This window comes from Rutidosis leptorrhynchoides, chromosome 3, assembly GCF_046630445.1.
Source record: "Rutidosis leptorrhynchoides isolate AG116_Rl617_1_P2 chromosome 3, CSIRO_AGI_Rlap_v1, whole genome shotgun sequence".
Lineage (NCBI taxonomy): Eukaryota > Viridiplantae > Streptophyta > Magnoliopsida > Asterales > Asteraceae > Rutidosis > Rutidosis leptorrhynchoides.
In genome coordinates this window covers 215,756,560-215,782,890 of record NC_092335.1, presented here as the reverse complement: position 1 = coordinate 215,782,890, position 26,331 = coordinate 215,756,560, and the positions used below count along the sequence as shown (strand labels likewise).

General features: G+C 34.7%; 1 protein-coding gene across 1 annotated transcript; it reads left to right on the top strand.

Moving 5' to 3' along the window:
- Positions 1-24,793: 24,793 nt before the first annotated feature.
- LOC139900813 (E3 ubiquitin-protein ligase ATL4-like) lies at positions 24,794-25,810 on the top strand. The gene has a single exon (XM_071883566.1). It carries the CDS (start codon positions 24,794-24,796, stop codon positions 25,808-25,810), a length of 1,017 nt encoding a protein of 338 aa, XP_071739667.1.
- The last annotated feature ends 521 nt before the right edge of the window (positions 25,811-26,331 follow it).

Below are 26,331 nucleotides of genomic sequence, written 5' to 3'. Positions count from 1 at the left end.
CAGTGAATTCTTTGTAGGTGCATCCTACACGATTTCTTGCGCCGTTAGCTGCATTGCTAGATTCGGAGTTATTGTTGGTATGTAGCGTAGCTTGTACTGCGGCTATGTTTGCAGCAAGAAAGGTACGAAATTCCTCTTCCCTCATATTCATGGTTTGTCGAGTAGTCGGTGCCATTTCCTTCAAATAGTCAAATGAAACAAGTTAATCATACAGAATATTAAGAGTAGTCAATAGTATCTCGTAGCATAATATGAACTCATTTATAAAAGCTTTTTCTTCATATTAGCATTTTATAAGTTTAAATTCGGGTAGTACCTACCCGTTAAGTTCATACTTAGTAGCTAATATACAATTCAACTACTACAATTCTATATGAAAACTGATTATAATAATATTTCGCGTTCAAACTTTTACACAATATTTTACAAACTTATAATACCGCTTATTTTACATATAACATGAAATATAGCACACAATAACTTTGATACAAGATAGTTGTGAAGATAATTCTAGTTAGTACACAAGTCGTTCAGTAAAGGCAATAAATACACGTAATTCATACGTCCAGAAACAAGTCATGCATTCTGGTTTTACTAGGACTACTTCCCATCCTTGGTCTTGTGGAACATAACCGTTATGGCCGTTGATAAGACAACGTGTTGTAACGTCGTCAAAGGGACGAGGGTTACGTAATGTCCAACAGTCCCGTAACAATCTCAAAACCTCATTTCTTACCCCAATTACCGACTCCGTCACTTGTGGGAACATTTTGTTTAATAGTTGTAGCCCGATGTTCTTGTTCTCACTTTGGTGAGAAGCAAACATTACTAACCCGTAAGCATAACATGCTTCGTTATGTTGCATGTTAGCCACTTTTTCTAAATCACGAAGTCCTATATTCGGATATATTGAGTCAAAATAATTTCTTAACCCGTTGCGTAAAATAGCATTTGGGTTCCCCGCAATATATGCATCAAAGTAAACACATCGTAACTTATGGATTTTCCAATGTGATATCCCCCATCTTTCGAACGAAAGCCTTTTATAAACCAAGGCATTCTTGGAACGTTCTTCGAATGTCTTACAAACTGATCTCGCCTTAAATAGTTGTGCCGAGGAATTTTGACCGACTCTAGACAAGATTTCATCAATCATGTCTCCGGGTAGGTCTCTTAAAATATTGGGTTGTCTATCCATTTTGTGTTTTTAAACTGTAAAATAGACAAGAGTTAGATTTATAAAAAAAATACTTATTAATACAAGCAATTTTTACATATATCATAAAGTATAAGCACACTATATTACATATATTACACCACACGAATACAACTATCTTATTCTGACTCGCTCGTTTCTTCTTCTTCGGTTTTGATTCGTTTTGCCAAGTTTCTAGGGATATATGATGTTCCCCTAATACGAGCCGTCGTTTTCCACATTGGTTTAGAAAAACCTAGTGGTTTAGAGGTTCCCGGGTTTTTGTCACAACTTAAGAAATACGGGTGTTGACGATACATATAAAGTTCATCGGGTTTGGAATCAAATTTCTCTATTTTTATGCCCTTTCCCTTATTGCTCTCTTTTGCCTTATTAAATTGTGTTGGGGTAATTTCTATAACATCATCGGAATCCTTGTCGGGATCCGATTCATCGGAGAATTGGTAATCCTCCCAATACTTTGCTTCCTTGGCGGAAACACCATTGACCATAATTAACTTTGGTTGGTTGATTGAGGATTTTCTTCTACTTATCCATTTTATTATTTCCCCCACTGGTTCTATTTCTTCTTCCGGTTCCGATTCTTCTTCCGGTTTCGATTCTTCTTCCGGTTCCGACTCTTCTTCCGGTTCCTCTTCGGGAACTTGTGAATCAGTCCACGAATCATTCCAATTTACATTTGACTCTTCATTATTATTAGGTGAGTCAATGGGACTTGTGCTAGAGGTAGACATCTATCACACAATATCAAACATGTTAAGAGATTAATATATCACATAATATTTACATGTTAATAATATATAGTTTCCAACAAAAATGTTAAGCAATCATTTTTAAAGAAAAGACGGTCAAAGTCCAGACTCACTAATGCATCCTAACAAACTCGATAAAACACACTAATGTAAATTTTCTGGTTCTCTAAGACCAACGCTCGGATACCAATTGAAATGTCCCGTTCATATTGATTATAAACGTTCCATATTAATTGATTTCGTTGCGAGGTTTTGACCTCTATATGAGACGTTTTTCAAAGACTGCATTCATTTTTAAAACAACCAAAACCTTTATTTTATCAATAAAGGTTTCAAAAGCATTACGTAGATTATCAAATAATGATAATCTAAAATATACTGTTTACACACGACCATTACATAATGGTTTACAATAGAATATATTACATTGACATATGTTTCTTAAATGCAGTTTTTACACAATATCATACAAACATGGACTCCAAATCTTGTCCTTATTTTAGTATGCAACAGCGGAAGCTCTTAGTATTCACCTGAGAATAAACATGCTTTAAACGTCAACAAAAATGTTGGTGAGTTATAGGTTTAACCTATATATATATCAAATCATAACAATAGACCACAAGATTTCATATTTCAATACACATCCCATACATAGAGATAAAAATCATTCATATGGTGAACACCTGGTAACCGACATTAACAAGATGCATATATAAGAATATCCCCATCATTCCGGGACACCCTTCGGATATGATATAAATTTTGAAGTACTAAAGCATCCGGTACTTTGGATGGGGTTTGTTAGGCCCAATAGATCTATCTTTAGGATTCGCGTCAATTAGGGTGTCTGTTCCCTAATTCTTAGATTACCAGACTTAATAAAAAGGGGCATATTCGATTTCGATAATTCAACCATAGAATGTAATTTCACGTACTTGTGTCTATTTTGTAAATCATTTATAAAACCTACATGTATTCTCATCCCAAAAATATTAGATTTTAAAAGTGGGACTATAACTCACTTTCACAGATTTTTACTTCGTCGGGAAGTAAGACTTGGCCACTGGTCGATTCACGAACCTATAACAAATATGTACATATATATCAAAGTATATTCAAAATATATTTACAACACTTTTAATACATTTTGATGTTTTAAGTTTATTAAGTCAGCTGTCCTCGTTAGTAACCTACAACTAGTTGTCCAACGTTAGATGTACAGAAAAAAAATTGATATATATTATCTTGAATCAATCCACGACCCAGTGTATACACGTCTCAGGCTAGATCACAACTCAAAGTATATATATTTTTGGAATCAACCTCAACCCTGTATAGCTAACTCCCACATTACTGCATATAGAGTGTCTATGGTTGTTTCAAATAATATATACACATGGGTCGATATGATATGTCAAAACATTTGCATACATGTCTATGGTATCCCAAGATTACATAATATATTAGAATACATGTATAATACAATATAAGTTAGCTAGGATATGATTAATATAGATTTGTTACCAATTTTCACGTTGCTACAACAAGAAAAATTATCCAATATTGTTTTACCCATAACTTCTTCATTTTAAATCCGTTTTGAGTGAATAAAATTGCTATGGTTTCATATTGAACTCTATTTTATGGATCTAAACAGAAAAAGTATAGGTTTGTAGTCGGAAATATAAGTTACAAGTCATTTTTGTAAAGGTAGTCATTTCAGTCGAAAGAACGACGTCTAGATGACCATTTTAGAAAACATACTTCCACTTTGAGTTTAATCATGATTTTTGGATATAGTTTCATGTTCATAAGAAAAATCATTTTCCCAGAAGAACAACTTTTAAATCAAAGTTTATCATAGTTATTAATTAACTAACCCAAAACAGCCCGCAGTGTTACTACGACGGCGTATGTTCGGTTTTACAGTGTTCTTCGTGTTTCCAGGTTTTAAATCATTAAGTTAGCATATCATATAGATATAGAACATGTGTTTAGTTGATTTTAAAAGTCAATTTAGAAGGATTAACTTTTTTTTGCGAACAAGTTTAGAATTAACTAAACTATGTTCTAGTGATTTCAAGTTTAAACCTTCGAATAAGATAGCTTTATATGTATGAATCGAATGATGTTATGAACATCATTACTACCTCAAGTTTTTTGGATAAAGCTAATGGAAATGAGAAAAATGGATCTAGCTTCAAAGGATCCTTGGATGGCTTGAAAGTTCTTGAAGCAGGATCATGACACGAAAACAAGTTCAAGTAAGATTTCCACTCGAAATAAGATTGTTATAGTTATAGAAATTGAATCAAAGTTTGAATATGAGTATTACCTTGTATTAGAAAGATATCTTACTTTAAATAAGAAAGATTTCTTGAGGTTGGATGATCAATCTACAAGATTGGAAGTAAGCTAGCAAACTTGGAAGTATTCTTGATTTTATGAAACTAGAACTTGTAGAATTTATGAAGAACACTTAGAACCTGAAGATAGAACTTGAGAGAGATCAATTAGATGAAGAAAATTGAAGAATGAAAGTGTTTGTAGGTGTTTTTGGTTGTTGGTGTATGGATTAGATATAAAGGATACGTAATTTTATTTTCATGTAAATAAGTCATGAATGATTACTCATATTTTTGTAATTTTATGAGATATTTCATGCTAGTTGCCAAATGATGGTTCCCACATGTGTTAGGTGACTCACATGGGCTGCTAAGAGCTAATCATTGGAGTGTATATACCAATAGTACATACATCTAAAAGCTGTGTATTGTATGAGTACGAATACGGGTGCATACGAGTAGAATTGTTGATGAAACTGAACGAGGATGTAATTGTAAGCATTTTTGTTAAGTAGAAGTATTTTGATAAGTGTCTTGAAGTCTTTCAAAAGTGTATGAATACATATTAAAACACTACATGTATATACATTTTAACTGAGTCGTTAAGTTATCGTTAGTCGTTACATGTAAGTGTTGTTTTGAAACCTTTAGGTTAACGATCTTGTTAAATGTTGTTAACCCATTGTTTATTAAATCAAATGAGATGTTAAATTATTACATTATCATGATATCATGATGTATTAATATATCTTAATATGATATATATACATTAAATGTCGTTACAACGAGAATCGTTACATATATGTCTCGTTTCAAAATCATTAAGTTAGTAGTCTTGTTTTTACATATGTAGTTCATTGCTAATATACTTAATGATATGTTTACTTATCATAATATCATGTTAACTATATATATATATATATATATATATATATATATATATATATATATATATATATATATATATATATATATATATATATATATATATATATATCCATATATATATCCATATATATGTCATCATATAGTTTTTACAAGTTTTAACGTTCGTGAATCGCCGGTCAACTTGGGTGGTCAATTGTCTATATGAAACCTATTTCAATTAATCAAGTCTTAACAAGTTTGATTGCTTAACATGTTGGAAACACTTAATCATGTAAATAACAATTTCATTTAACATATATATAAACATGGAAAATTTCGAGTCACTACACATGGCACTTTGGCGAAACTAGTCCCTCGAGTTTGGTTGCGGGTGCGTGAATTACCTAAATGAGATATTTTTAAAAAACGCGTATTAACGAGAGATGTCATAAACATATAACGGAATTTAAATTATTAAACGGAAAAGTAAACGAAAAAAGGCGGGATGTTACATTTCCTACTCCATAAAAGAAATTTCGTCCCGAAATTTAAGTAGGCGTAGGAGTCGTTGTTTCTTCCTCGGAATCTTGCGTTTCCGGAACCGGGAATAGATGAGGGTATTTCCTTTGCATTTGATCTTGCCTTTCCCAAGTAAACTCGGGTCCTCTTTTGGCGTTCCAACGGACTTTAACAATCGGAATTCGGCTTTGTTTCAATGTCTTGAGGGAGGTGTCCACAATTTCAACCGGTTCCTCCACAAAATGAAGTTTGTCATCAATAGTAAGTTCCTCGAGAGGGATGACGATATCGGGTTCGGCAAGACACTTTTTCAAGTTAGATACATGGAAGGTAGGATGAACGGAGTTCAATTGAGGCGGAAGATCTAAACGATAAGCAACGGTTCCAATACGCTCCAAGATTTCAAAAGGACCAATATACCGCGGATTTAGCTTCCCGCGTTTCCCAAAACGGATTACACCTTTCCAAGGTGCGACTTTTAACATTACTCGGTCACCGACTTGAAATTCGAGGTCGTTGCGTCTTTTGTCGGTGTAGCACTTTCGACGACTCCAGGCCGTCCGAAGCCTATCTCTGATTTGTACGATCTTCTCGGTGGTTTCGTTAATGAGTTCGGGTCCGGTGATTTGCACGTCGCCTACCTCGGCCCAACAAAGAGGTGAACGACATTTTCGGCCATATAGCGCTTCAAAAGGTGCGGCTTTAATACTCGCGTGATAACTATTGTTGTAAGAGAACTCGGCGAGAGGTAAGTGTGTAAGGACCCGTCCTTATCCCCCTGGACGAAGTCATCAACATTTGGTCCCATTGCGATGATCGACTCCAAGTAATGTCCTTAAAATGAGCAAATGCACAGCGGAAGACTTAATTCGTACCTGAGAATAAACATGCTTAAAAGTGTCAACCAAAAGGTTGGTGAGTTCATAGGTTTATCGTAACAATTATTTCAATATGTTAATAGACCACAAGATTTCATAATCATAAACATAATAAACTCACAAGTGTATGTAACGCATTCTAAGTGGTTGAACAATTGGTAACCATACTTAACTATTAATCAACGTCGCATATTCCCTTTATTATGAAATCTTACTACACCGTACCAAGTGTAGTCACCGAAACGAAGTACTGTGCAACCGTTGAATACTGGTCATCCAGTTCGGTTGGAGTTGTCAGGCTCGATAGATCTATCAACAGGATTCGCGTTTACAATACCCATGTAAATATTAGTTACCAAGCTACAGGGAAGTATGCCAGTGGTACAACTCAACGTAGAATATATTTTTAAGTACTTGTGTCTATTTCGTAAACATTTATAAAAGCAGCGCATGTATTCTCAGCCCAAAAATATATATTGCAAAAGCAATTAAAAAGGGAGCAAATGAAACTCACTTTTGCCTTGAAGGTATTTAATTCGACTTGGTCTCCGATAGATATCACGAACCTAACCATATATATAATATATCAACATATTTTCTTTTTAAGTAATCGTTACATATATATATACTTTTAATACTTTTAATATTTTCTTAGTCCGTAGTTAGCAGTCCGATGTTAGTGGTCCACAATTAGTTGCTTAAATAAAATAAATAAAGACCCCATCGTATTCGTATTGATAAGAATTAATCTCGATCCATGGTACTATGTTGTCAAATGACGTGTTGCGTACATAAAGTACCGTGTTGTCAAATGACGTGTTGCGTACAATCATGAGGTCTTATGATTAATCTTCTCGTGTTGTTTACGGGTGGTCCTGAAATATATAAAATCAAATCATGAGTAAATATATGTGAAATATCATATTAATTAGAAAAGATATGATTAATTTACTTTTTCTCCAAATATTTTCGTAGCTAAACTAGCTTCGTATACCCAATCTTGTTTTAGTCGTAGTTTCTTCATTACAACTCCGTTTTTGTTAGTTCAAATTGCCACTTCCTTGGATCGAGTCAAATTTTAAGAATATGAACTGAAAATACCTTCGTTTGTATTTGAAATCACAGGTTATAGATCAAACTTTGGTGAAACTTATGAAAGTGATCATTTTCCATCATAAAAACAACATTTAATGATCATTTTTCTAAAAATACTTACACTTTGAGTTAAACCATGAAATTTTTATGTGTTAACATATTCATAAGAAATATCATTTTTCCAGAACATGAACTTCCAATTCAAAGTTCAAGATGGTTTTTAATTATCCAACCCAAAACAGCCCCCGGTTGCACTCCGACGACGTAGATTCAGTTTTAAGGTGTTCTTTGTAAAAACAAGTTGTATCTTGTTAAGTTAGCATATCATTATGATATATTACAGGTCTTGAAGTGTTTTAAAAGTTAAGTTAGAAGGATCTATTTAGTTTGCGAACAAGTTTGAAATCATTCAAACTATGTTCTTGTTGTTAAAATTTTACAACACAAAATAAGATAGCTATATAAATATGAATCGAATAAGGTTATGAATAAGGTTACTACCTCAAGTTACTTGGACAAAGTTACTGTAAGAGATAAGAAAAATCTTTGAATCAAAGAGTGGTGGAGTTAGATCAAAAGGTTGGAAGTAAACTTCTTCAAATGGGTGGTTATTTTGATATGTTCTTGAAAGAGTTTTCTTATGGTGTTTAAGGCTTGTAATTGAAGCTAAATGATGGAAAAAATGCTTGAAGATGATCAAGTATGAAGTTAGGAGTATTTTGAGTGAGAAATGAGGGTGTAGGTATGAGAAAATGGAGTGAAGAAATGGTGTTCATTCATAAAAACGTTTTTAGTTTATAAAGAAAGAAAAGGATTCCTAATTTTGTTTTCTTGCTAATAATTCATGCTACTTGACAAATCCTAGTTACCTCATATCTAGGGCAGTAATAATGTTGATTAGGATGTTGATTTAATGTGTATATACCAATAGTAAATACGTATAGAAGCTGGGTATGATACGGGTACATATACCCTAGATATACGTATAGAAATCTTGAGGAAACGGAACGAGAATTCAAATATAGCTATCTTTTGTGAATATACTTATATTGTTTTATGTATTTAAGTCCTTAAAAAGTGATTTAATACATTATATATACGATACATGTATAAGCATTATAGGTTATAAGTATTTATGTCAAAGAACGTTACGTTTAGTCATCGTTTTGAAAATTTAAGTTAGTAGTTTCAAAGTATACTTATAACTCATTATTATTAGTACACAATGAGATATTAAGCCATCCTTAGATCATGTTAAATATATATAAATACATATATATACACAAACGTATAATTATTGTATGTTATATAGTTCGTGATATCATCGGTCAAATTGGACGGTCAAACGTTGTGTAAAACTCTTTTCAAAAACATAAGTCTCAACAATTTGGTTTGCTTATCATGTTGGTAAGGTTTAATTTATGTAAATATTAACCTCATAAGTATAGAACGATCGGAAAAATCAGGGTCGTTACAGTACCTACCCGTTAAATAAATTTCGTCCCGAAATTTGATCGAGGTGGTCATGGCTAATAATAAAATGTTTTCATGATAATTATTAGTTGACAAATAGAGTTTTATCATTATCGATTAATGATTCGATTATGTGAAGCGTACGAGTGAAGCTGTCACAAAAGATTGAGATAGAGATTTAACTTTTGATGTAGTCATGGTGAATTTTTGGAAAAAATAAGGTTCGTCTTAACTTTTGACGTTGTCTCGATTGAATTCTGAAATTCAAGGGATTTAAAAGAAAATCTTGGAAATCTATAGGATTTGATTCTTCGGAATTTATGGAAAATTAGGATCCTTTTTAATTTAATGTGATTATCTGTCTCGATTGCTTTGTCTGGTATCTTCTCTATAAATGAACTTCATTCGTTCCATTATTTTCACCACTCCAATTCTTTCTTTCTCGATCCATACTTTCAAACGATTGTGAAAATGCTTAATCCAGTTCTGATTCTTGTCCTCATCCTTACTATCGCAACATTCATTCTCCTTTTCCAACTTCCACCAGAGGAATCTACTTTCTTCTACTTCGTCTTTGGGGTTATAGTGTTTTTAATTCTCCCGTGTCTTTATGTTGCGATAAACATTGACATACACGGTTTGTAATTTATGCGTTGTCGAGCTTTATATTCTCCCTTATATTTCGAAGCTCTATGCTTTTGTTTTCTCTTCCCGACTTCAAGTCAAGCGAATAATGGTCCAGAATTCGTAGATATATAATTTCAAATGATTATAATGTTCTAAGCAGGAAGGAACGTGATAGCACGATTTGATTTTCAAATTTATCAAAATTACTGAAAATAGAACTATCAAGAATATATTCTTCTTGATATGTTCGGAGGTTATGTAGAATGAAAGAGTTATGTAACATGACACATGATGAAGTTATGATCTATGAATCATCACGTTCCATTAGGAACTCAGCATGACTTGCTGTAATATAATCACGTTGGCCAAGTGTCATTATATTATACTAACTCATGCTTCAATTCCCAACACTTCTCTACAATTCATTCATAATTCATACTCAGATTTTACAGAAGTTTCCAATATAATGAAATTCTGAAAACACGAAGAGGTAGATAATTTGGACAAGAATAAATATCCTCAGAAATATCGAAGATATTTATGATGATATTTTTGGAATTTCTAAGTCCGAAGATTGATGGAGAAAATTTTCCGCAAGATTTTAACGTGGGTACGGAGCAAGATATTCTCTAAAGATTTCATCGAATTCAGATTTATCTGGGTTCTATGAATTTAGAGTATGTTACTTGTATTTCTCCTTGGTTTCCTTTATGGTTAGCTCAATCCGTTTTTCAGTTCCAAATTTTCTAAGCTTTTCCAACATACCATTCTTATTGTCAAGTTTTTGGCCACTAAGACCATCTATAGCTTTCGCTGCTTCGTCAGCATTTTCAAAGTTAATGGATCTGGATCATCGGTTATCAAATCGAGGTGTTTTCTGGAGAGTTGTGTTTTTAGATGATTAAACGCTGATGGTAATATGGTGGAATATAAAAGGTTCCCCAGTAACAATAAAGAGTACACATATATATCAAGGTTATAATATGGTTGTTTCGGATGAAAAGTCGGAGTTGACTTGCTGGAGCTGTGACAAAATTGGCTACTTTGAAAGGGATTACCAAATTATTTTGGGTAATAATAACACTAAAGTAATTAGCACAGCTACGTGTTAATCGTTTACTCAGTTTTCGAGTGTTTTTCAGGTGCATAACTATATGCATCAATCTTTTCTTCTGTAGATGAAGTGCGGCTGGTTCATCCTCTCGATCGAGGTGTTTTCAAGAATCATGAAAGGTTTGAGCGCAGATTGTAATTGTCAAGATACAATTGAGGTTTAAGATGAAATCAAGTGGCAAACTTGAAGAATTGTTTAGTTTCATATGTTATAATCAATATTTTAATTCTTTTTAATTGTCCAATGTTATTAGTCCGCAGTCGATAGTCCATAGTTAACAGTCCAGTAATTCATATATATAGTTTAATATATTTTATTCGAATTAATTAATACGTGTCGTGACCCGTATACGTCTCAGACTCGATCACAACTCAAACTATATATATTATTATAGAATCAACCTCAACCCTGTATAGAGAACTCGATCATTACTGCATATAGAGTGTCTATGGTTATTCCAAATAATATATATAGATGCGTCGATATGATATGTCAAAACCTTGTATACGTGTCCCGATATTTAAAGTGCGTAAAATAAATAACAAAAATTAAATGACGATAAATAAAATTGCGATAAATAAATGTAATCTGTTAGCTAGGAATAGTTAGCTGGAACAGTTAGCGTGAATTCTTAACAAAATTTTCTCATAGTTAATTTGTTTGTTTCTAACAAATTTTATTTTGTCAAATGTTTTCTTCATTATGCCACTTGTTGGTTTCTGAGAAATCAAAATCCAAATATGAAATTAAAAGAAAATGGTTATTTTGTGGTGAACAGATTCGTATATCGGTGTAAGTAGGATAGTAAATGACTGTAGAATCAGATTCGAAGAATGTACAGTGTAACTTATTAATGTGAAATCAAAATATTCCTCGGGTATTACCTACCTGTTAAATTATTTTCACCATTAACAGTTTGTACGAATGAATTTTTAATTACAATCTTTATGAAAAAAAATATATATACCTATTTATTTTATTCAAATGTAATCATGGATTTAATGAGTCAATATGATATTAAACTCATTTGATTTACCGTTAGGACAAAAATATACAATCTCTAAAACATTAGAGATTACATAATCGCTATGTCGAACGAAGATAAATGATGTAGAACGTCATGTAGAACGATGATTATACTCGAGGTACCGAATGTTGGTGACGCGGATGATATTGTTGGTGGTACTGTTAGTGCCGATGATGCTGCTGGTGCTTGTAAGTTTTGAACCATATTCTCCAAGGTTAGCACTCGAGCTCGAAGTTCTTTGACTTCCTCTGCTAATCCTGGTTGGTTATCAGTGTGAGGTAGAGATCGGATATCTTCTCTAGTTCTGTCAAGACGAAAAATTCTCACAAAAAGGGTATAAACGGTGTTGCGAACAGGTTCGCCGGTGAGCGGGTCGAGTACTCCAATATTAGGTGGTAGATTCGATTCATGATATGGAGTACCTTCTTCCCTTCTCCATAGGGTGAGTATGTCACGAACCCACCCCCATTTTCTCCAGTAATCACGGTAGTTGATTGGTTGTTGTGCTCCCGTCATGCTGTCTTCAGAGTCAGAGGAACTTGGTCGATTTGTAGAGGCCATCTTATGCGATTACAGAAAATATTTCTGGTATGAAAAGATTAGTGATTTCTACTGATAGTTGGATGGTATTCTTAGTGCATAATATGCATAGATATATATAGTACTAGGATCCCTTAAATTACGGAGAAATTTACGGGAGATATCAGGCAAAGTTTACCGTAATAGATACGCTAAGATATGAATTTTTGTCTATACACTATACATGCAATAGAGGCAGTAAGACGTGTCTAGACTTTAAGGATGATAAGTAAATAATTTTCGACACGTAATGATAAGCAAAACTTTTGACATGTAGACACGGTCGAAGTTCAGACCCACTAATGCATCTAAACAACTATCAGTTAGACACACTAATGCAAGACCTGGTTCGCTAAGACCACTGCTCTGATACCAACTGTAAGGACCCGTCCTTATCCCCCTGGACGAAGTCATCAACATTTGGTCCCATTGCGATGATCGACTCCAAGTAATGTCCTTAAAATGAGCAAATGCACAGCGGAAGACTTAATTCGTACCTGAGAATAAACATGCTTAAAAGTGTCAACCAAAAGGTTGGTGAGTTTATAGGTTTATCGTAACAATTATTTCAATATGTTAATAGACCACAAGATTTCATAATCATAAACATAATAAACTCACAAGTGTATGTAACGCATTCTAAGTGGTTGAACACTTGGTAACCATACTTAACTATTAATCAACGTCGCATATTCCCTTTATTATGAAATCTTACTACACCGTACCAAGTGTAGTCACCGAAACGAAGTACTGTGCAACCGTTGAATACTGGTCGTCCAGTCCGGTTGGAGTTGTCAGGCCCGATAGATCTATCAACAGGATTCGCGTTTACAATACCCATGTAAATATTAGTTACCAAGCTACAGGGAAGTATGCCAGTGGTACAACTCAACGTAGAATATATTTTTAAGTACATGTGTCTATTTCGTAAACATTTATAAAAGCAGCGCATGTATTCTCAGCCCAAAAATATATATTGCAAAAGCAATTAAAAAGGGAGCAAATGAAACTCACTTTTACCTTGAAGGTATTTAATTCGACTTGGTCTCCGATAGATATCACGAACCTAACCATATATATAATATATCAACATATTTTCTTTTTAAGTAATCGTTACATATATATATACTTTTAATATTTTCTTAGTCCGTAGTTAGCAGTCCGATGTTAGTGGTCCACAATTAGTTGCTTAAATAAAATAAATAAAGACCCCATCGTATTCATATTGATCAGAATTAATCTCAATCCATGGTACCATGTTGTCAAATGACGTGTTGCGTACATAAAGTACCGTGTTGTCAAATGACGTGTTGCGTACAATCATGAGGTCTTATGATTAATCTTCTCGTGTTGTTTACGGGTGGTCCTGAAATATATAAAATCAAATCATGAGTAAATATATGTGAAATATCATATTAATTAGAAAAGATATGATTAATTTACTTTTTCTCCAAATATTTTCGTAGCTAAACTAGCTTCGGATACCCAATCTTGTTTTAGTCGTAGTTTCTTCATTACAACTCCGTTTTTGTTAGTTCAAATTGCCACTTCCTTGGTGAACTGAAAATACCTTCGTTTGTATTTGAAATCACAGGTTATAGATCAAACTTTGGTGAAACTTATGAAAGTGATCATTTTCCATCATAAAAACAACATTTAATGATCATTTTTCTAAAAATACTTACACTTTGAGTTAAACCATGAAATTTTTATGTGTTAACATATTCATAAGAAATATCATTTTTCCAGAACATGAACTTCCAATTCAAAGTTCAAGATGGTTTTTAATTATCCAACCCAAAACAGCCCCCGGTTGCACTCCGACGACGTAGATTCAGTTTTAAGGTGTTCTTTGTAAAAACAAGTTGTATCTTGTTAAGTTAGCATATCATTATGATATATTACAGGTCTTGAAGTGTTTTAAAAGTTAAGTTAGAAGGATCTATTTAGTTTACGAACAAGTTTGAAATCATTCAAACTATGTTCTTGTTGTTAAAATTTTACAACACAAAATAAGATAGCTATATAAATATGAATCGAATAAGGTTATGAATAAGGTTACTACCTCAAGTTACTTGGACAAAGTTACTGTAAGAGATAAGAAAAATCTTGGAATCAACGAGTGGTGGAGTTAGATCAAAAGGTTGGAAGTAAACTTCTTCAAATGGGTGGTTATTTTGATATGTTCTTGAAAGAGTTTTCTTATGGTGTTTAAGGCTTGTAATTGAAGCTAAATGATGGGGAAAATGCTTGAAGATGATCAAGTATGAAGTTAGGAGTATTTTGAGTGAGAAATGAGGGTGTAGGTATGAGAAAATGGAGTGAAGAAATGGTGTTCATTCATAAAAACGTTTTTAGTTTATAAAGAAAGAAAAGGATTCCTAATTTTGTTTTCTTGCTAATAATTCATGCTACTTGACAAATTCTAGTTACCTCATATCTAGGGCAGTAATAATGTTGATTAGGATGTTGATTTAATGTGTATATACTAATAGTAAATACGTATAGAATCTGGGTATGATACGGGTACATATACCCTAGATATACGTATAGAAATCTTGAGGAAACGGAACGAGAATTCAAATATACTATCTTTTGTGAATATACTTATATTGTTTTATGTATTTAAGTCCTTAAAAAGTGATTAAATACATTATATATACGATACATGTATAAGCATTATAGGTTATAAGTATTTATGTCAAAGAACGTTACGTTTTGTTATCGTTTTGAAAATTTAAGTTAGTAGTTTCAAAGTATACTTATAACTCATTGTTATTAGTACAAAATGAGATATTAAACCATCCTTAGATCATGTTAAATATATATAAATACATATATATACACAAACGTATAATTATTGTATGTTATATAGTTCGTGATATCATCGGTCAAATTGGACGGTCAAACGTTGTGTAAAACTCTTTTCAAAAACATAAGTCTCAACAATTTGGATTGCTTATTATGTTGATAAGGTTTAATTTATGTAAATATTAATCTCATAAGTATAGAACGATCGGAAAAATCAGGGTCGTTACAAAGTGCTTGTCCCAAGCTTTTCCAAAATCAACCACGCAAGCTCGTAATATGTCCTCCAAGGTTTGAATTGTGTGTTCGCTTTATCCATCGGTTTGAGGGTGATATGCGGTGCTCATGTCTAAACGCATCCCCAACGCTTCTTGCAAGGTACGCCAAAATCTAGAAACAAAACGGCCATCTCGCTCGGAGATAATCGATAAAGGTACACCGTGTCGGGCTACGATCTCCTTGATGTAAAGTTGTGCAAGTTTCTCCATTTTGTCAGTCTCCTTCATGGCGAGAAAGTGTGCGGATTTGGTGAGACGGTCAACAATAACCCAAATGGTATCATAACCGCCTGTCGTTTTTGGTAGTTTGGTGATAAAATCCATTGTTATTCTTTCCCACTTCCATTGCGGGATTTCGGGTTGTTGAAGTAACCCGGATGGTCTTTGGTGTTCGGCTTTGACTTTGGAACATGTCAAATACTTGGCAACATAAGTAGCTACATCCCTTTTGATGTTCGGCCACCAATATTGTTCTTTAAGGTCGTGGTACATCTTATTGGCACCGGGGTGAATCGAGTATCGTGACTTATAGGCTACATCTAAAATAAGGTTTCGTAGGTCCCCATATCTAGGCACCCAAATCCTTTCGGCATAATATCGGAGTTCGGTCTCCTTAATTTCGAATCGAGAGACGAGAATGTTCAAGAGTTCGTGCGAAACATTTTCATCCTTGAGAGCCTCATCTTGGGCTACCCGAATTTGGCTATTAAGATTGGTGTGGATGGTGATGTTTAAAGCTCGGACACGAAGATGCACTGCTCTTTCTTTTCAACTTAAGGCATCGGCTACTACGTTTGCCTTCCCGAGATGGTAACGAAGCTCGCAATCGTAATCGTTTAAGGTTTCAATCCACCTTCGTTGTCTCATGTTTAGTTGCTTTTGGTCGAAGATGTGTTGGAGACTTTTGTGATCGGTGAAGATGGTACTCTTGGTTCCATAAAGATAGTGTCTTCACATTTTAAGTGCAAAGACAACGGCTCCGAGTTCGAGATCATGTGTCATGTAGTTTTGTTCATGAATTTTGAGTTGTCGAGACGCATAAGAAATGACTTTCATTCGTTGCATCAACACACACCCAAAACCATGTTTCGAGACGTCGCAATACACAACTAAATCATCGTTGCCTTTGGGAAGTGACAAGATAGGAGCGGTGGTTAGCTTTGTTTTTAAGATTTGAAATGCGGATTCTTGTTCAGTCGCCCAAACGAATTTTCTTCCCTTATGAGTTAACGCGGTTAGAGGACGAGCGACCAAAGAGAAATCTTTGATGAATCTACGATAGTATCCGGCGATACCCAAGAATTGACCAATGTGAGTAGGAGTAGTAGGAGTCTCCCATTTACTAATGGCTTCGATTTTTGATGGATCGACTTTAATACCTTGGTCACTTACAACGTGACCAAGAAATTGAACTTCCTTCAACCAAAATTCACACATGGAGAACTTGGCATAGAGTCGTTCTTGTCTTAAAAGTTCAAGCACAAGTCGGAGGTGTTCCTCGTGTTCTTATTCGCTTTTAGAATAAACCAAAATATCATCGATGAACACGATAACGAATTTGTCAAGATACGGTTTGCACACGCGGTTCATAAAATCCATGAACACCGCTGGTGCATTAGTGAGATCAAATGGCATGACAAGGAATTCATAACTACCATAACGAGTTCGGAAAGCGGTTTTGGAGACATCTTCCCCCTTAACCCTTAATTGATGATAACCCGAGCGGAGATCGATTTTCGAATATACACAAGACCCTTGTAGTTGATCAAAGAGGTCATCGATGCGAGGAAGAGGATATCGGTTTTTAACCGTCAATTTGTTTAGTTCACGATAATCAATGCACATTCGTAGGGATCCGTCTTTCTTTTTAACAAACAAAATTGGAGCGCCCCAAGGTGAATGGCTAGGTTGGATAAAACCACGATCAAGTAGTTCTTGGATTTGACTTTGCAATTATTGCATTTTGGATGGAGCGAGTCTATATGGTGTACGTGCTACGGGTGCGGCTCCCGGAATAAGATCGATTTGGAATTCAACCGGTCGATGAGGTGGAAGACCAGGCAATTCGTCGGGAAATACATCGAAATAGTCACTAACAATTGGCACATCATCGATGTACTTCTAATCGGACTCGACTTTCTTAACGTGAGCAAGGATCGCAAAACAACCCTTACGGAGTAGTTTTCTAACTTTAATGCATGAAACGAGGTTGAGTCCGGTGCAACTCTTATCGCCATAGACGATCAAAGGTTCGCCGTTCTCGATAGGAATCCGGATTGCGTTAAGATCACAAAGGATGTGATATTTCATTTTGGCTAGCCAATTCATACCGATTATTACATCGAAGCTTCCTGGTTCCATGGGTATCAAGTCAATTTCAAACTCATTACCCAAAATGTTTAACGTACACCCCCGGTAATATGTGTCGGCACTCAATAGTTTCTCGTTGGCTACTTCAATGGTATAAGTGGTATCTAGTGGAAGTGGTGGAGTGCTAAAAGAATGAGTCAAAGTCTTGGATACAAAACTCTTATCGGCACCCGAATCGAATAAACAAGTAACATAAGTGTTGTTGAGGAGAAACGTACCCGTGACTAATTCATTATCCTCTCGGGCTTCCTCGGTGTTGATGTTGAAAGCTCGGCCGCGTGTGTTGGGGTTGGCTTTCTTCTTCGGACATGCATTTCTAAAATGACCCGTTTGGCCACATTCATAACAAGTACCCAGTTTTGGTGCATTGGGCACCTTTTGAGTGACGGGGGCGGCACTTCTACAATCGTTGGCCACATGGCCACCCCTTTGGCACCGGTGGCAAAATAGATTGCTACATTCACCATAGTGGTGTTTGTGGCATTTGTTGCAAAAGGGTTTATTTCCGCCATAACTTTTCTTGGCGTCGGAGGTGTAAGGCTTTTTGGTGAAATTGTTGTTGTAGTTTTTGCTTGATTGGGGGCTTCCCATTCTCTCTTGTTACCACCCGATTTATCCTCGGCCTTAGGTGCCGGAACTACGATTTCGTCAACCGTTTCGATCAATTGGCGGGCCATGTTTAAGGCTTGTTGTAGGTTAGCGGGTTTGGATGACATCACTCTTTGTTTGATGCTCTTTGGAAGACCATCCATATAGAGTTCAACCCTTTGAGATTCGGGGTTCACAAGGTTGGGACACATCAAGGATAGCTCGGCGAATCGTTGATTGTAGGCCTTGAGATCGTTTTCGACCGCCTTTAAAGTTCTTAGCTCTTGTTCGAGCTTTCGGGTTTCTTCACGAGGGAAAAATTCGACGATCAACCTTTCCCTTAAACCGGCCCAAGAGAGGGCGTGAGCTTCATCGGTACCCACCGATTGTACATACGTGTTCCACCACGTGAGGGCGATACCGGCAAAGGTGTGGGTGGAATATTTGACTTTATCTTGATCCCGACAACCGCTTATGCTAAAAACGGCTTCCGTTTGTTCGAACCATCGAGTGAGTACAACCGGTCCCCCGGTCCCATCAAAAGTATGAGGTTTGCACCCCATGAAAGCTTTATTGGAGCACCCTTCGCTTAAGTTACCGGCCCCTTGATTGTTGTTGTTGTGGTTGTTGTTATTGTTGTTGTTGGAGGACTGACCGGCCATGGCCGCATCCACGGCGTTGGCTATCATTCGTTGTAGAGCTTGTTCAGGAGTCTCATGGCGTGGCACACGACGAGGAGGCATTGTTCCTTCAAAACACAAGAATACCGTTGATTAATATTTTTAATAATACTAACCATGATATGGAATAAGGATAGAGAGAAATTTTCCTTGACTCGCCTTAAATTTTTTATGCCATAATGTCGGAACGTTCATATGAGTCACCGTGATATAATCCCGGAAATTATATTACCCTAATTCACATGTGCATTCGACATTATTTCACTAAGTCAAGGTGGCGTGTCAATTAAATTAAACAATGTGAGGTTAAGATGAAATAAGAGTAGATATGAGTAGAAACGTTCGAGTATAAATGCACAAGTAGTCAAGTAATTCCTACTTCAAGTCTATATGCCGATTGTAGTCTAGATTCACTAATGTACCCTACGACTCGGGGTTGACACCAATGAACTCTAATCCCTACAACCAACGCTCTGATACCATCTGTAGTGACCCGACCAAATCATGTTTGACGGCGCCGACTACTTAGGTCCCGTTACGTGGTCATAAGTCTTTAACATGACGTTTGACCAAAATATGTCACATTCATTTCATAAGTAAAAGGATGTTTCAAGTTTACAAAAGTAGTTCAAAGACTAGTTACATTACAAAGTTTAACGTACGAATGAAACCTATGCGACACAATTTAAAAGTTGTCAAAAGACGCTCCAACTATGCATGTATACTCGACATCCAAGAAAGTATCAAAAAGAGTGCGGAAGCATGTATCAAGTAGCGTTCAAGGACCTGAGAAAACATATAGAAAACTGTCAACGAAAACGTTGGTGTAGTCATAGGTGTTTTAGTAAACGTTGCATTTGAACCACAAGATTTAATATAATATGATTATCAAAATCATTTGCATTCCAAAGTTGTTATTTGTTTCGTGGGCACCCAATTATCAAACTTAACTGTTTTGCACCCTTTGCGTAGTGTTAGAACATACACTAGACCCGAAAATATATTTCATCCGTTAACCGTAGCGAACCGTCCGAATGAGGCTCGTCAAGCCCATGTGATCACATAATATAAGTTCTCGTTTACACCCTGCAAGTGTAACTAATGATAATTGAATTGAGGATTTTTGTTCAAACCCGTACGTGGAATGTTCATTTTCGTACTTGAGTTCAAAGTGTAAAAGTATGATACGTATATGTTTCTCATCCCATAGTTTAAAGCATAAAAGTTGTTTGAAAGATGGGACTATGATCTCACCTTGTGTACACGAGTAATAAGTACTTCAACAAGTAACGTGTGCAAAGAACAATGCTAGTCTTAACCTAAACAAATAGGTCGTATCAATAACGGTAAACGCGATAGGTCAAAGATGTTCAATTAGTCCTATGGCTCGTTACGACTCGATTATGTAGCATGTGAATCAAATTGTCCAAGTTTCATGCAAGATACAAGTATAGAAACAAGTTAGAAAGATTGCATAATCATTTGGTTAAGTTTGACAAAAAGTCAAACTTTGGTCGGTCAAAGTCAACGAAAAAGTCAACACGTTCGGGTCGGGTCCCGAACTATTTTTATGTGCTAGTTATTCATAGATAAGCATATTAGAACAAGTTTCATGTGAATCGGAGGTCCATAGCATGCCACACATTTTTCGTATTTTGGACAAGAAGGTCAGAATCAAACTACGGCTATTGTCGCGCCGCGACAAAGGCTAGCCGCGCCGCGGCTAATAGCGGGTGCTGGTACCTGGTCAGTCTCAATTGTCTAAGTCCCAAATCAACATTCAAACTAACACAAAACACAAACCGTAAACACTTAAAACTCGTATCTTATATCGTTGGAAAGGTAATTTGACAAAGAACATGACTAAGCACATTTCAACAACCAAAAACATCATTTGTATCAATCGACTTTCCAAAATAAATGATCAATTAATGTTCATCATAAATGCTCAAGTTCATAAATGCACAAAATAGGATTCGGGATTTAAATGCATACATATGACACGCCGTTTCGTAGGTAATCAAGCATACAATCTAACTAACCATCTACCAACAACAATTCATGGCATTCAATTCATCAAAAATGCATTTCAAGTTCATCAAACCCTAACCCAAATTCACCAAAATCACTAATCAAGTTCATGAACTTTTCTAAAGCAACTTACACATCAAATTGAAGCTAGTGACACTAGGAACACATTTAATACTTGCACTTTAACATATCAACAACATTTAAGCAACCAAATCATCAATCAACATACCAAACTTTCAAGTTCATGCTAGTTACCAAAAATAACAAGATCGAACATATAAATCATATATTCATGTTAGACTTGAGCCATAGACACTAATTAACAACTTTATAAGTTAAAAACATCAAGAACACAAAATCTAGTGATTTTAGAAAGTTACCCAAACGTAATGAAATCGGCATGGAATCGAAGAGGGAGTTGCAGGGATTCCAAATATGAAATTTGTTTTGCAAGACACCCGCTAGCTTGGATTTAGATGATGATTCTTTGAAATGGATAATTGAAAGAAAATGGAGAAGTAGTGAAAGAAAAGAGAAATGAAAATGAAAAAGATGGGAGGTAGGGTTGACTAGTCAAAAGCTAGTCACCTCCTTGGAACTTTGGCGAAACTAGTCCCTCGAGTTTGGTTGCGGGTGCGTGAATTACCTAAACGAGATATTTTTAAAAAACGCGTATTAACGAGGGATGTCATAAACATATAACGGAATTTAAATCATTAAACGGAAAAGTAAACGGAAAAAGGCGGGATGTTACACCGAACAATTAGATTAGCGGAATAAAAAACAAAAAGAACGAAGAAGGTGAGTAGATTTAGGTCTTTACCTGATGATTCATGCTATTGTTGACCTTCACGATTACCTGCAAAAGATGAATAAGGTGTACGTGAAATGACAATATTTAATAAGGATATGTTTGTCTCTACTCGAACACAACCAAAAAATTAGCAAATGGGAAAAATTGTTAATAAAACCTAAACCAAACAGGTGAATAACATGTTAATATAAACAAACTAATATTGCAAAATTAAATGTTTAATTCATGTTTATTAATACGTTTTTTGTTTGTATTGCTTGTACTGTATATACAAATTTCTATTGCTACTAACCTTATCGATGCTCTGTAGCTTCTTCATCTTCGAAGTCACAATCACAGTTTATGGTTCAGGAATAAATGTAGATGAAACTTAGAGAGAGGAAAAATAGCAAAAGTTCAGTTTTCGTTACAGCAGATGAAGAATTTTTGTTGGCTTTGTAATTTCAAGTCTGATTGAGAAGATAAAAAGAGGGGAAAAACCCTAGAGGAGGCTATAGCTACAATTTTAGGGGTTCAATGTAGCTTTTGACTTCGTGGAGTTTTTGAACGGAGGATTTCTTAATATTCGGTATCTCCTCCGTATATCTGCTTCTTCTTCTTCATATGAAATCTTAGAAAAAAAAATTCACAGAAAGAGGAGATTAGAAGTAATAATCGAGTAAGACATAAACCCTAAATTATTTGAAGAAAATAAACCCTAACCTGAAAGGATGAAGAAGAAGGTGCTGAGGATTCATCTTGAATAGAGATAAGATTTAAAGAAGCGGCTGCTATTTTAGGGTTTGAAGGACTCACATGGAGATGGAAGAAGAGAGCAGAGAAAAAAGAGAGGCGTGATTTCGATGTACACTAAAATTTAAAAACAAATTTTTTTATTTATTTTTCTTAATTATATTTATTTATTTATAAATATATTAATTCTTTTTAATGACATCACTAACCCCTCTTAAATTTTTTTCTTTATTATATTGTTTTATTTTTATGAGAAAAAATGCTTAATTATGACATTATCAAGTTAGTGTTTTAATAGAATCTATAGATTTGGAGCTAAATGCATTTATTATATACCTATATCTAAAAGGCAAATGTCAAATGAATAGTACTATTCCTCTTTCACTTTTCGCAAACTTCACCCCCAACTTTTATTAAAATATAAATCGCACCCCCACTTTATACTCTTATTAAAATACAAATCGCACCCCCACTTTATACGTATATTTTTCCCCAAATTTCACAAATTTGACCCCCTAACTTTTATTAAAATACAAATCGAACCCCCACTTTACTAACTTTTTTTTTTACTAATATTCAATTTTCACAAACTTAACCCCCTAACTTTTATTAAAATAGAAATCGAACTCCCACTTTATACGTATATTTTTTTCAAATTTCACAAACTTAACCCCCTAACTTTTATTAAAAAACAAATCGAACCCCCACTTTACTAACTTTTTTTTTTAAATAAAACCCGAACGTTAAAAGAAGCAACTTTCACAAAAGAAACAACCCTTCAATGTTAGATGTCGAAAAAAATTTTTTTTTACAAAATAGATCAAGACTTTTTTTTAACTCGCATTCAAAACGGAGCCCCCGGCGCGAAGCGAGGGCTCCACAACTAGTTTAATTCAACCTTTAATAATGGAATTTATTTTCCCATACCCAAAGTGTATAGAATAATAAGTACTAGACCATGTACAACACATAAATTAGTAGCCTGCATTTATTTCTAGATCTTATGTGGTCTGGTGTTAGACTTTTGTTTGGTTTAGACAATAAAGGACAGTAAATATTTCGTCTTAATAATTTAATTTTGACACTGATATACGTAGTATCAACTTAACTAGACCAACCAAATCAATTACCAATATATGAATTTTTTTATTAGTTCGTAATAAAAAGATGTATCGGAATCCCATTCAAAACTCATAAAGATAAGCACTTAAATGGATAGGATTTTCTAGATTTGTTTTATATATACTTATTTATAAAAATAAAATATGATATATACCAAAGTACGGAGTAATATTCATGGAAACTAAATCAACTCTCTCTGTAAATAGTTAAGCAAAACTTGATGAAGATACAAATAATTAATTAATTCAAATTATCCTAATAATTTGGAACTCTTCCAACAATTAAAAAGAAGAAAAAAGTAAAACCGATCCTTTAGAGGCCTCACACCGACCGAATTTTTAAGACAATTAAGCGGTGTTTTTCTAATGACAAACACGCACTTTTTACACAATATTTTTATGACTAATTAGAAATGTTTACAACTCGACTCGAGCCTCTTAGTTTGAGTTGTTTCCCTTTTCGTGAATTAAGGGGTGTTTAGGATTGCTATTTGAGAATATTATGTTCTTATTGTGTTAGAAAAACGTTAATAAAATGCAATACCAAACACCCTTCTGATAATTATAAACTAAAAATTATTATTATTATTATTATTATTATTATTATTATTATTATTATTATTATTATTATTATTATTATTATTATTATCAATACTTTTAAAAATAAATTATTATTATTATCAATAAAATCCATGCAAGACAAATATCGAAACCCAACCCGAATACAACATTCACATCACGTGCAACTCACGTGTAAGTGAAAAAGGTAAACCAACAACACCAAAAAACCATAGCAACATATTTAATTCTCACATACATCTTCAATATTCATCGGTACCATATACTCTTCTCATTAACTCCATCACCATCAAAACAATGGATACCGTACAACCACCACCACAACTACCATTCACCACCACAACAACCACCTACATCCCTCAGCCTTACACTTACAATGACGAATCATCAACAAACGTCGCCGTTTCACAACAACATAAATCATCATCTCCATCATCTTCCGTAATCATAGTAATGATTATTATATCTTCAGCTATTATCGTTACCGCTTTCATCTACCTCCTCATTCGCTACCTCTCACGCCGATTCAACCGCACATCTATCAACAACGACGTCGTTTCCGTTAACGAGCACGATCACGTGCGTCATCACGTGATTTCATTAAGCAACAGTCGTAACGAAAATGACGTCAGCGATTCGGTCACGCTATCTCTTCCGCTTTTCACGTTCTCTTCACTCACCGGAAAAATCGCTGCCGGTGATTGTGCAGTGTGTTTATCGAAATTCGAAGGTGTAGATCAACTCCGGTTGCTTCCGTTATGCTGTCACGCGTTTCACGCGCAGTGTATCGATGCGTGGTTGAAATCTAATCAAACGTGTCCGCTTTGCCGCTCAAATGTAAACCCTAGCGATGAAGATATAATGAATAAAATAGGCTCGGTCGCCGGCGCCGGAGTCGGAAATAGGAGTAGTAGCTTTCGGATTGAAATCGGAAGTGTTAGTCGGGGGCGAGATTCGTCGGAATCGTTCCGGAGATCGTATTCGGTTGGATCGTATGAGTATGTGATTGACGACGGTTACGAAATCAGCGTCGAATCAACGCATACGTCAGTGGATAAGGATTCTAATACGGCGGCGGAACCACCTGGACGGAATTTAGCGGCGGAGGTCGGTAGCGGACGACGGAATTGGTTGCGTGATTACGTGGATCGTTTATCTGTTTCGTTATCTTCACGTACACAATCTTTTCATGGTTCTGGAAGGTTCTTGGCTGGAAGTAGTCGACTTACTGAAGCGGTTGATGATTTTGAAGCAAGTCATGGTAGAATTGGAGAGGAGATCAGTGAGCTTTTCCGGTGGTTATCAGGAGTATAATTGTAAATTCGGCCTTTTTAAATATTTTTTAAACTTTAAGTTTATAATTAATTTTATGCAGCTAAGTTAATTTAGTTATTTTTATTTTAAATATGGAATGAATTTTGAGATTTTTATGTAGGTATATTTTTTATATTTTATTTAAGATATTTATACTAAAATTAAATTAGAAATAAAAGTACTCGTTGGTTATTTCAGTATTTGATACTTTATTATTTTATTTTTTCGTAGATAGTAAATGTTATATTCAGTACATTAGGTATATATATGGCTATATATAAGTATATAACATAACTATTACAGTATAAACTTAGTAATTTGTATCGTGTGATGTCTCTCATTGAATTTTGACGATGACTTGCCATAGGATACACATAGGTAACGAGATGTCATAAATTATTGTATTATGATGTTTAATATAATCAATGAAAATAGTAATGCTTGCATTTGTTCGAGCTTATTGCATGTGTGAATGTGTTTGACCAATAACTATTAATTATTGGGCATAAAGGCATAAATAA

Bases quoted from the DNA above. Each gene is read 5' to 3' on its own strand.
- LOC139900813 (XM_071883566.1), top strand. From the start codon at position 24,794: ATGGATACCGTACAACCACCACCACAACTACCATTCACCACCACAACA.